General features: G+C 43.3%; 1 protein-coding gene across 1 annotated transcript in view; it reads right to left on the reverse strand.

Annotated features, from left to right (window-relative positions):
• The window catches only part of TMTC1 (transmembrane O-mannosyltransferase targeting cadherins 1), a 139,956-nt gene that overhangs the window by 79,310 nt on the left and 48,297 nt on the right, over positions 1-12,349 (reverse strand). The window contains exons 6-7 of the mRNA XM_061345846.1: positions 4,264-4,345; positions 3,174-3,277 (exon numbers count right to left, since the gene is read on the reverse strand). Of these exons, the coding sequence (XP_061201830.1) occupies positions 3,174-3,277; positions 4,264-4,345 (186 nt within the window). The remainder of the gene's footprint in view (positions 1-3,173; positions 3,278-4,263; positions 4,346-12,349) is intronic.

Below are 12,349 nucleotides of genomic sequence, written 5' to 3' on the forward strand. Positions count from 1 at the left end.
ACTGGGGCCAGAAAGTCACACTGACTCCAGATATACCCTCAAGCAACTCATCCAGCTAACAGCGTTTTTTGTTTCCACAGGGTGGAAATATGATGCTTTAAAGCTAATCTTGTCTCTTCAGCCTCCCTCTTCCTTGCACCTAAGCTGAACACCAGCCCTGGCTAGCCTTCCAACTGGCCAGATACACAGATCTTCCTGGAAACCAGGCCTACACCACTCAGACTTGCTGTCTCCATCTGACATCCCAGTTCTGCACTCATGACAACTGGCACTGTGTCATTTCTGCAGCAACAGCTTCAGCTCTGACCACGATCAGATGAAGTCTCAGATGAGAGTTACAGTTTGACTCTGAAAGAGGAGATGAGGAAGGAAGAGGTTTGCCAAGATAAGGGCTATGGTCAGTGTACGCATAACAGCCTGTCCATTCAGACGCAGTCACCAGCTCTGGCTACCTTGAAGGATTGACCACTGTCCCATTCACCAAAAGTTTGCCACCCCACCTGTCCAAAAACTTGTCCTAGGGTGTCATCCATATTGACTAACTAGCCTTCCCACAGCTCCATGAGACTGGCAAGATACAACAACAAAAGAACAGCTCTCACCTCCAAGTTCTTGTTTGTAGGTGATCCCACATGTCTAACATGAAGAGCACTGCCAGCAGCACAGCTGGGCCTACAGCTAGCTCTGAGGCTGTCAGTAGGTCAGTGACCATTTCAAAATGAAGGCTTAGGGTCTCATTCAGGAAAAAAGGTATTGCTGAGCAAGCCTAATGTGCTGGCAGGTGGACCCTGCAGGCTTACAGTGGTACATGGGATCAGGATAACCAGGTTTTGACCTCTCTGAGGTTTTTTTGGTTGCAAGCTCAGATTAGTGGTCAGCTTAAAATCTGAGTTCAGAGAAATACGAATTGCAGAGGAGAATTCACAGATATATTTTGCAGATATTTCACATCTAAGATGAAGATTCATGCCAGGAGACTAGGGTTAAGGCCAGCAGAAGCTCAGAACCAAGTTTCTGTCTAGATCATACAGTGCGCAAACTGTGAGGACAGGGACTACCACAAAAGCTGAGGAACAAGATTCATGGCAGGGAAGGTGCCAGGTACTGAACTGTGGGAACACATTGTCAAGGCCCTGATGAGCACCACCTAGTCCCACACCTGGCACCCCATTTCACCTCAGCCCTGTCTCCTTTATGCACATCGGACCTGTGCTGCAGGTAGCTTGTGTCTGTGGGTGTCCATCCAGGAGACACATTCTTGCTTGTCCTTACTCCTGCCTCTTGCCCTTTCTCCTGCATGAACTTTGGGCCATGTTGCAGCTTTGCCAGTCCCACCTCCTGACTGCTGACAAGGACTCAGCAACAAACTCACTTTTCAGGTTCTGTTGCGAAGACCTGTGCCTCAAAGTCAGCTATGGGAGGCTAGTGCTAGATTAGCAGCAGTGGAACTGACCAGCTAAATTTAACTCTGCATATTAGAAAGCCACATAATGGCTGCCATCTGGGCTTGCTGAAATGATGTCTGGGTGGAAGATACAGGCTTCTGGGTAAATTGGCTAAAGTAAGGATTAAGATCAAACTCAGCAGAAGAGCTGGGATAACTACAGGGGTTTAGAATCCCTGCAGAACAATAATAGTGGGGTTTATTGCAAGGGTTTCCTTAATTAGGTCTGGAGCAGGTAGGTGTTGATGGATGGCAGGTGAAGCTAGGTCTGCTTCTGGAACCAGGAAGGACCTTAGCCAGCAGCACTCTCACTTGAGTTTCATAAGGCTGTTAATGAAATCCACAGTGCTGATGGTAAAAATAGACACTGTTTTATAGCCCAGGAATGACTTAGCTTTTGGGTTTAAAAAACCTTCCCCTGTCATTACAAGATGTAAAGAGCAAACACACGAAAGTCATTTGCAGCTCAGCATACGTAATTGGAATCAGGCCATGATCATTTATGACTTGATGACCCGCATCTCAGCATAAACGTATCAAAAAGGGACAGCAGCAAATCCTTCAGTTATGCTGCACAGAGTCTGGTAATAACGACTCCATCAGAAATGCTGTGAACAGATCAGAGCGTTCCAAATCAGACAATGTGCTTCCTAGAGGCCCTTTCAGCCTTGATGGTAATAGGAGCTGTTGTCACATTATCTTAAAGGTCTCCAAATGAGATCCAGTCCAATTCTGCAGCAGATGTTCAGTAAGGATTGCTTGATCTTAACCTGCATCTCAGTTCCAATTCCGTGAGCCAGCAAGGCCAGAAAGTGACAAAGAGGAAGACTGTTCCCATTTTCATTTGAGACATAAGGAAATCCCTCCAGAAGCTGCAAAGTGTCTTTCCCCAGTTCAGAAGCTAACCAGAGCAAGCAGTTATGCACATGGCCCTGTCTTAAGAGGAAATTAACTTCCTACTACCTTCTTGGAGCACTGGTTGGGTTACATCTGGAGGGAAGAACTAAGTCACAGCTTCTACTACCTTGCTGGTCTGGCCCAGCAGAGCCAAAGGAATGTGGAATCAGCCCCCCTTCTTGCACACTGGGTCCCAGGCAAGGAAAACAAAACATGTTTTTTACAAAATTTAAGCATCTGTCTTTAAAAAAAAACAGTTATAAAACAAAAAAGTCTGTTAACACAAATTTCAGGTTCATTGGTTTTAATTAATCCACAGCAGCTCATTTTATGCTTAGTCAGAGCTCTCCAGTACTCTGCACAACTCTACATTCCACCTTCACTGATCAGCCACCTATACTCCACTAACAGGCATGGTCCTACCCTTTTTATACAGTGAAGATGAAACTCCGAATACTTGCATCCAATGCCTCAGGAGCAGCCAGTTTAAGGTTTACAATTATGTTTCAGTCTCATAAATTAGGCTTTAGGTTTGGGATTAGGCTTTAGTCATTGGACTTCCTGGCCCTATGCTCAGGGAATTTAATTATATTCTTCGGGCTTTGGATAAAAATAAACCCACATCTGTAATGTAATCTAAGGGACCTGGAGTATGCTTCAGGGTTCAAATAATGCTGGTTACTTTCTATTCTAGGCAGAGCAATAAGGAAAAGTAATTAAGACAACAAAATGAGTCTTCTCATTTGCCATCTGTAAAACATTTTAGTGCAGGAGAAAAAATAACATCAAAGCTTCACTTTTGAAAACTTTTGTTTGATTAGTGGCATTGTACCTCGTCAGGAAATACGGTGAGAATGAAGCTGGATTGTCCTGCTCTGAAAACATCGGCATGGAACCTCCCATTATCCAGAGGCGGAAGTACAACACGAGAATTACCTTCAAAGAAGAACATCCTAGTTAGCAGAGAGCTACTAAGAAGAACTAAGGCCTCCAGCAAGTGTTTTGTTGTGCTAGATCTTCATGCTCTCTCTGCCTCCAAGTGAGTCAGCTCAGTGGTTTAGGCTAAATTCAATTTTACCACCCTATGTAGGGTGACAAACGTGTCAACCCTCAGCACAGATAGCACAATACGTTGCTGTGTGTCCCCCTTTCGTGTGTGCATTACTGACAGCAACTGACATATCTCAGCTACCCACGAAAAAGGCAGCATTTTGAAGGACAAATCTATCACCCTGCTGTGGCTCAGACTGCAGAGTTTTGCTATTGACCTCTACCTAAATACAGAAGAGGAAAACATGGCTGATGTCTTAAAAGCTATTATCATTCACTCACGCTGGCATAGGTGTAAGGACAAGCTCACCAGAGTTTCTCATGCTGTATAATCCTAATCCCTGGAAGGACTTCAGCAGGCTGGCACTCCTCCAGCTTTCTGGGAACCACTTGTCAAGGAACAAGCAAGGGGATCTGGCTCCTAGAGCAGCACAGGGAATTGCGCATCCAGCACACCCCCATGGAGGTACTTGTTTTCTCCCCTGTGACATGTCAAGTCCTCCTTGGAGCATGCCAAGCAGCAGGTATTTGCAGGCAGAGGTTTTACTGTGACTTTTACCAAGAACAGATCTGAAACTAATGGCATGCCACTGAAAAATCAGCCCAGCACTACAGAGTTCCCCTGTATTTAGGGCAGGAAATACCTGCACATTATTACATGGCTGTAAGGGCAACCACTATAAATTGAAAGAATGCCTGAACTGGAAGCATAGCAATATTCTTGTGTCTGCCCAGCTGAAGTTTTCTAGACTGTTTTGCAAGGCTAACTTTGTATTAATATCTACCATCTAAGCTTTCAGAGTCTTTTGGGATACCACCACACAACATTCCTTCATATGCAGAAATACACAGTCAAGTCCATTCATACTTACATAGCTTATCACCAAAACAGCTCTCTTCAGAAAAGGCCGAGCGGTATACAAGAAATTCTGGTTGTTATTTGCAGTCAGGTAGCTGAAACATAAGGAAACAAGTATTTGTTGAAACAACAACTCATTTTTCAAACTGGAGAAAAAGGTGTTTGTGTTAACACATTGTGATAAACTACCCTAATCTAATGATGCAGTAATAGTGACATCAATCTTACTCTTCAAAGCTCTTTCCTCATGATTCAAGTAAAATATTGAGACCACTTCAAATGACAGATACTATAATACATTGCAGTTTCCCATCAAACTCTGGGTTTGGTTTGTAGGTTTTTAAAATCATAATTAACTCCATAATCCTCAGAAAACCTCCATGTATGTCTCACTAAGATTGCTGTCTTCAGACTCCCAGAAGATTACACCGAGACACATTTTTAAAAGGTTACCCAAAGAGAACAATTAGATTTTAGGCCATTATTAAAATGCCAAAACTCAGTCTCTAGAGATGGGAATAACTGTCTAGCAGATCTGAACTTATTTTAAGCGGGGTTTTTTAAGTGTATCCAGCACACTTAAGTTTCATCACAACTCTGCTGACAAGGTGTTACGATAATTAAACTGCACAGAGACAAACACACAGGTGCCTTATTGTTGTAGGAGTGTTCATAAAAAATCCTTCCTGTTTCTCAATGAGTAAAATTAAATTGTGTCTGGAGCCAAAACTACATATTTATTTTAATATAGAGTAGAAGCACTTGCCAGACTCTATGGCGCTTTCTTAATATAACAAATGATGCTGTACCTATTAATTAAATGATAATTCCATTTCTACTGAACCTTACAGAGGCTTTGTCATTCTAATAAGGTGATGAAAAACAAAAAGAAACACAGGAGAGACAACCGGAATAATTTAAGCATATAAGAACTAGAAAACTATAGAAAAAAAAATACAGTTTTAAGAAGTTATAAATATCAAGTAAACAAATAAATTCAGAAGGAAAACATTTGTGAGTTCCTCTCTGTAAAATATAATCAGTATCAGGATACTCTATTTAAATGATTTACAAAACCTGTAGCATGAATCACACCTGCAAGGAAGTTACCTTTCCAAGCATGAAATCATCATACGTTTCTCCCGTGAACATCTAGCGTATAAAACACATCTTCTTTCCTCTCCAAATTCCTCAAGACAGTCTATCATCTGACTGATTCCACCCTTCAAGTCTTCGAAAAAACCCACAGGATTTGGCAGCGTTAGGAAGTGCTGCAGAGTCTTTAATACCTGGCTTTTTGTTCAGATTTTCTGTGGAGGAAGTCTGCAAGCCTTGTCACCATGGCACACTGCAGACAAAAGCACCAGGGGCAAAGCCAGCAAGAAACAGACGCGACATTTAACAAGAAAAAGGAAGTACAATCTGGGTGCTCTCCACAAAACAACTGCTCTTGAGAAAAGTGCCCAAGTGTTGTACCTAAAACTTAGGGACGACACCATACACCGCAAAGCAAGCCAGAGGACTTTCAGTCTTTAGTGCCTACCTATTTACAAATGTTGACATTTAAGCTCGGAATCTGACTTAAATGTCAGACTAGTCTTCAAGGGCTCAACCCCACAAAGCGCAAAGTTTTTGAGCTCCCACTGATTTTAATCAGGCTCTAGCAAGTAAAAGTGAGATGAAGCTAAGCTTTAAGCTTTCTCTCTCCATGAAAGGACAGGCTGGCCTTCAAGTGTTCACCATGGCCTTGCTCCAAAGCCCACCGAAGCCAAAGGGAAAGACTGTCAGTGACTTTAATAGCATTTGGATGAAACCCCGGTCTTTTGTTTCCTACTGAAACCTTCTATAAAACTCAATCCCCTCACGCTTTGCAGTGAGAACAGAAGTGTTGGGTTGCATTTTGTTTATACTTTAATGGGTGGAGGGAGGAAAGCCCTCTATTAATCACGCTGCCTCACTCTTTTCAAGAACCCATTTTCACTTGCTCGTAGTTTTAACTAACTGCAACACTTTGAGCAGAAATTTTCCATTACAAATATTTGCTTTAGGTGGAATTATTCTGGGAAAAGCCAAAACAGTTTAGCTTTTCCCCCAAGACTTAAATTAGAGACAGAGGAGCACTTTTAATAGGTGTCAAGAAGTCTGCCAATTTCATGCTTGAGAAGCTGCATCACCTCATACCAGTGACCCAGAACTCGTGAGGTGTCCATCATCTCCAGGCTATGTGTTTGCCACCCTCCAGAAAAGCCAGCTGTGATCAGGCAAGCAGCAAGCTGAGGGAGCAGCACAGATAAGGAGGTAGGGACACACAGACCTTGCTGCTTGGCAAGTCTGCATCAAAGATATTCCAGCTGGAACAACTGCTGGGGACAACATGCTGTTTGTTGTAGTACCCCATCAGCAAGAACAGTAAACTTTGTTTTAGTCTGCTGAGGCTCAGGAAAGTGTGTTTGTGCTTCAGTGACTTACAAACACTGATCTAGGTTGGGAGACCAGCATAGAGGAACCCTCATTACCATCTCTTCGTTCCCTCTTAAGCCTGGCCGGAGAAAATCTAAGCCAAAAAATGATTTGTAAATGGAAGGCCATAGTTGCTCTTTCATCATTGGCAGTACGGTGCAAGAATACTTACACTTTAAACATCTTGATTTTGACTTTTTTTTGTCTATCTGTGAGTAACTAAAATGCCACCCACATCTCACACCTTCCTTGCAGCAAGCATAACGCCATGCAAGCTACCAAGCACAGTTTCAAGGCATGAGTTTACCTGTAAGTCAATTTGAAGTGCTACATGAATTGCAGGGCAGCTCTGGCCACTGCAGAGGAGGCCTTCTGAAAACATTTCAGAGAATCCTGACAGGCCTCTCACAGTTTATGTTGTGGAGCAATAACACAGCCAGGGAAAAAAAACCCAAACCTGTGCACTGACACCAATTGCAAATCTCCATCCTGTGCTACAGAGCAGATGGGCTGCAAGCAAGAAGAAACAAAAATGAAAGCAAGGGGTAACTGGGAATCAGTGACGCAAGAGAGATCAGAGAGCCCCGATTTTCCTGATCATTTCCCCAAATGCTTCTGCTACTTTACAACTTGTTAAGAAATCCTGGGGGGTTTCCCATGGTAGTTCAGTTAAGAAGCAAAGCATTTCCATTTTGAGAAAGCTGCTGTCCTGAAGTCTATCTGGAAACCACAAAGAATAGTGTGGCCCACTGCTTGGTAATCCAGCTGTCTGCCCATCAGATGAACCTGTGTGGGTGGTATAAACATACCTGTTATGCTCAATGCATCAAAGCTTTACAAGAACCATGTGGTTTTCCAAAGTACCTCACTGAGGCTACTACTTGTTTCAGAGAAGGCAATTATTAAAACGTCTCATGTCCGGTGCTGCTGAAGGACAACACACAGATTATATATTTAAATCCCAATGAACTGCAAATGGGACCTGGATGAGGAAGTTTGCTAAACATCAGTGACACGCAGCATTTAAAAATGCACTAGCATTTACTTGTAAAATTGCAGCTTGCAAATACATAGAATCATAGAAGCAACTAGGTTGGAGAAGACCTTGAAGATCATCAAGTCCAACCATTACCCCAGCACTGCCAAGTCCACCACTAAAGCATGTCACTGAGGGCCTCATCTGCACAGGTTCTGAACACTTCCAGGGATGGTGGCCTGTTCCAATGCCTGAGCACCCTGCTTGTGAAGAAATTCTTCCTAATATCCGATCTAAACCTCTCATGGTGCAGCTTGAGGCCATTATCTCTTGTCCTATCACTGTTCCTTGGGACAAGAGACCATCTAAAGTTACACTGAACTTTTCTCACATGACCTTCAGATCAGCCAATGCTCTTTATTTTGTCTTTAGCTGGGAGACTCAAAGAAATTACTATTACAAGTTTAACTGCTTTATACCTGCTTTAAAAAGCTGCCTGTATAAAGTCATTTACAGGTCAGATTTCCGTGCATTTGCCAACCACATTAGGCTTCCAAACATCCCACCGTTCATTGGAAACCCTCCCTATCACCTACTCCACCCCAACCAGTGTAATGTGGCTCCCCATGCCAAAATACACACACATACTCATTTCCACGACAGCAGGTGTGGGATGTATGTAGGAAAGCTCTATTGATGGTAGCTCCATGCAGCAAAATGCTACCTCCAGGGTAGGTGAATATTTCAAGGTGTGGGTCTTCCAGATTTTCATAATGATATAATAAAATTAGAGGAGGAAATCCAGATCATCAGGTCTGCTAAATGAGTGTGAAAAGAGCCCACTTGGGTAGAGGTTCCACATCTGCACAGTGCCAGCTTTCCCACAAAGCCAACCAGCATGTAATTACCTACTTGCTATCTTTTAAGAGCCTTTCAGGAATATTCCCTGAAGCAATCAGAATGACAAAACCCAGTAAATCCAAGAAATGCTTAATAATGCTGGGATTTGTTTTGCACAGTTCGAGTGGAGGCCAAGATAGATATTTGGCAGCCCCAGCTTCCTGAAAAGCATGGCTCATCCTGAAATCTATTACATCATCAGGGCACTCGGAGGTTTTATAATTGAAGACAGCAGGGTAGGTGGCCTAGTAAAACTCAATACTACACAGTTTTCAGGAACATAAACTTTGCTGGTACCAGATGGACTCTGTGTTAATCAAAACAAACTTCTCTAAGAAGCAGGCAGCTTTTTCAATGTGCCTGTACTACTGGAGGCACCTAGAGTTTACAGAAAGGAGTGGGGCAGCTCACTGAGATGCTGTTCATTGCCATGGCTCTGTGAGCTATCATAGACTACTGGCAACACATTTATCCCACGCTGCAGCAGGCTCAGCTTTGGTATAAAATGTCAACTTGCTCTTGTGTTCTCTTTGAAGGCTTTCTCAAGGGAAGCAAACATCCAGCACGGGGACATCTAAAAGACCAGGTTAAGTATGCAGTAGAACAAGCTTTGGTATTTCAAGTGCCTGTTTTCGGCAGGCCCCTCCACTGCAAGATCATTGCTCTCATTTATATTCTTCCCAGCAAATAGATGCAACTGCCAGAAACTGACAGAGTTTTGAACAAGCACATTCAAAATCTTAATACTAAAGGAAGACATTAGAAGGATTAGCATAAAAGCAAGGCTGCTAACTTGCTCTTAATTATCGATAATGGTAAGACACCTCTAATCAAGATATTTTTAAACTTAGAAGGGGCTATTTTAAGTGAACATCAAAGCTTTAGGTCACTGCTAGACACACACCTAATTCCAAACCAGTTTGCCACACTCACCTCATGAGAATGGGCAAGTTTTACAGGAGCCATATTTTGTTTATAGACACCACCTTACCATTTCTACTTAAAGATGACCACCTTATAATCTGTCTAGTCAGCTATATCTTATATCAGAGAAGTATCTTTTCAACCTAGCTTGGCTTATGTCACTCCTTGAGGGCAGCCATCGAAGGGCAGGGAGAAAACAGGAATGAAAATCGATCACAAAATAAAAACAAAATTAAGCAAAAGGAAAGGAAAACTGATATAATCCAGACACGTCTGGATTTTAAACTTGCTTAAAATACTTGTTAATGCAGGGAAATCAAATACCAGTCACAGCTACAGGTTTTACAAGGGAGAAGAAAGCCCTCCTGCTTCTCTGTTTATGAGTAGTCTTGACATTCCCTGCAGCATATATGTAGCATCCTTGCTCCTTATCTCCCCAGAGAGCCTTAAACCCCAGCCACAACTACCCATACAGATGTAGATGTATAAACAGACACCAAACAAGCAGTTTTACAGACTCTTTAGGGGGCCACAGAGAGATTTAATGGAAGTCACAACTGTTTTAACTCATTTGCACTGATAACGTCACATATTCTTCATGTACATTTTCAGTTGAAACCACATTTGGAGATCTTGCTGCTACTGGATTTTTGGGGAAAGCAAAGCAGGCCATAAATGCACTGGCATGTACAGCAGAGAAGACAATTCCACTCATGGCTTCTCAATATTCTTTTAGGCAATACATATCTCATTCTGTGTGGGAGGAAAGTAGAGGATGAAAACTGAAAGGAACAAGGAAAGGAGGAGAAAGAGGCACAGGAAGGGATCACGAGTAAAACAAGAAAAAAAGGAAAATCACAAAATGCACTTAACGGATCAAAGATGTGACCAAGAAGATGAAACAGGGCTTCCCTTCATACCAGACATTCCACCGACGTGACGAGGAGACAAGGTGGAGCAGGGCTAACAGGAAAAATAAGACCTCATCAAAGCACGGCCACTTTCCACCAGATTTCAGGAAACCAAAGCACCATGCCTGCAATTTAAAGCTTCCATCGATTTTAGCCATTTTATTTCCTCTGCATCACACACACCTGAGGCACTGAAATCAACCATTAGGCTTGTTATTTCTTGTCCTAGCCCACTTAAGGGCTGGTAGAGCAGTATTTCAAGTAACTGCATTATAAGCAGCACTGATAGCAGCTTTGGCTGCTCCAGACATTTAACTACAAACCCCTATTTTCAGCTGCTTATTCTTGTGACAAGCTGTATTCATTCAGGCTGAAAGTTCTCCCTAACAGGAGCTTGTTGTCAAGCTAAAATTGTTTTCTTCCTTGAAAGTATCAGTTAGAACTGTTAGGCTATTCCTGAAAAAAAAAAACAACTGGAGAGATTTGCCCATATCAACAAAGTTGTAAGACCACTTTATTGGGAAGGCTCCAGTAGCTCCATACTCTGGAGTAAGGATTTGAATTTAGTAGAGGGACTGCAGAGATTCTCCTGTTGTTGCTTTCAGTGACAACTGACTGCTTCTGGGCACCTGACAAGCCAGTGCAGAAGAAAGTTCCATTGGCAATGCTCACTGGAGAGATGTATCAATTCCCCAGGGTCTCTAGCCCTACCCAGCACCTTCTAGCAGGGGCCTGCAGGAATAGCATCATACCCTCTTTGCGTTGCTCCTGCAAAGCCACCGAGGAGATACTCTCTCCTGCAATCCAGCCTGGAGGAGACCTACTGCTTGGACTGCAGAAGGCTGAAAATTTGTGTCTGAAGAGGCCATGTGAATGTGTGTTACAAGGAATAGAGGGGATAAAGGAGAAAAGGTGGGCACAAAGAGGAAAGGGATGGGAGCAAAGAGGAATCAGGAAGGACAGAGAGAAAGAGAAAGCTGGAGATACATGGAGATATTCAGACCTCTTCTGGTGTCAGAGATCCAGCAGCAGTATCCAAGAAATCAGCTGCCACTGGAGCTGCATTCACTTGCATCCCCAGTGAGTACTCAGGAGCTGAGCTGCAGCACTGGAGGCAGGAAAGCGCCTGCCTTCCCCAGAGTGGCAATGCTTAGGAAAGGAAAGCAGCTGTGCTTTCCAGTCAACCAATGTAGCATGAGCAGATGGACCTAAAAGCACAGAGGATAGCCAGAACTCTACAGACTGACTGCTGCTTCTGTGTATTTGCACAGAGAACAGCTGGCAGCTCTCAAATACAGCCTTCCCCAAAGCACAGCACAGCATCCAGGGGCCACACTCACCCTTCAAGGCCAGGTTTGGTAAAGGGGCTGCTTGCACACCCACCACGTGCAGACAGGGAGTGTGGGGTCGCAAGGTATCTAAAACATACTTCCTAATCACTAGCTTCTTGCCAGCATTTATGTGAAGAGGGGAGGAGGTTGTCCTCCAGTCATGCACAAGGCTCTGTTATTGTGAGTGGAAATTATTGAGGTGTCCCTGGGAATCAAGCATTCTAGGAAAAACTTACAAACCACCGCAAAGGGTGCAGAGGCCTGCTGCATTGCTTTGATGCTCTGTGTAAAGCGTTTTGTGCCAGCAAACACACGCTGGTCTGACTAGTCTGCTAACTTACAGAAGGAGCCATGGTGACTTTACGTGTGTGCAATTAGGGAATTAAAGGCTTTAGCATTTTTGCTGTTGTCTTTGCCCAGGACTCCAGTAAATAAACTTAAGAAAATAAATTAAACGTAAAGCTTCCATCAGGGCAGAAAAGGAAGAACTAATCCTTTCATCGGTAAAATACGGCAGAGAAAAGGGCACAGAAATCACTGTCTGTGAGACTGTCAGTCTCTTTCTGGCGAGCTTCTGAACAGGAGAGGATCTTTCCT

This window comes from Neopsephotus bourkii, unplaced genomic scaffold (assembly GCF_033783945.1).
Source record: "Neopsephotus bourkii isolate Nb327-2 ecotype Australia unplaced genomic scaffold, CSIRO-AGI_Nbou_v1 NB_244, whole genome shotgun sequence".
NCBI lineage: Eukaryota > Metazoa > Chordata > Aves > Psittaciformes > Psittacidae > Neopsephotus > Neopsephotus bourkii.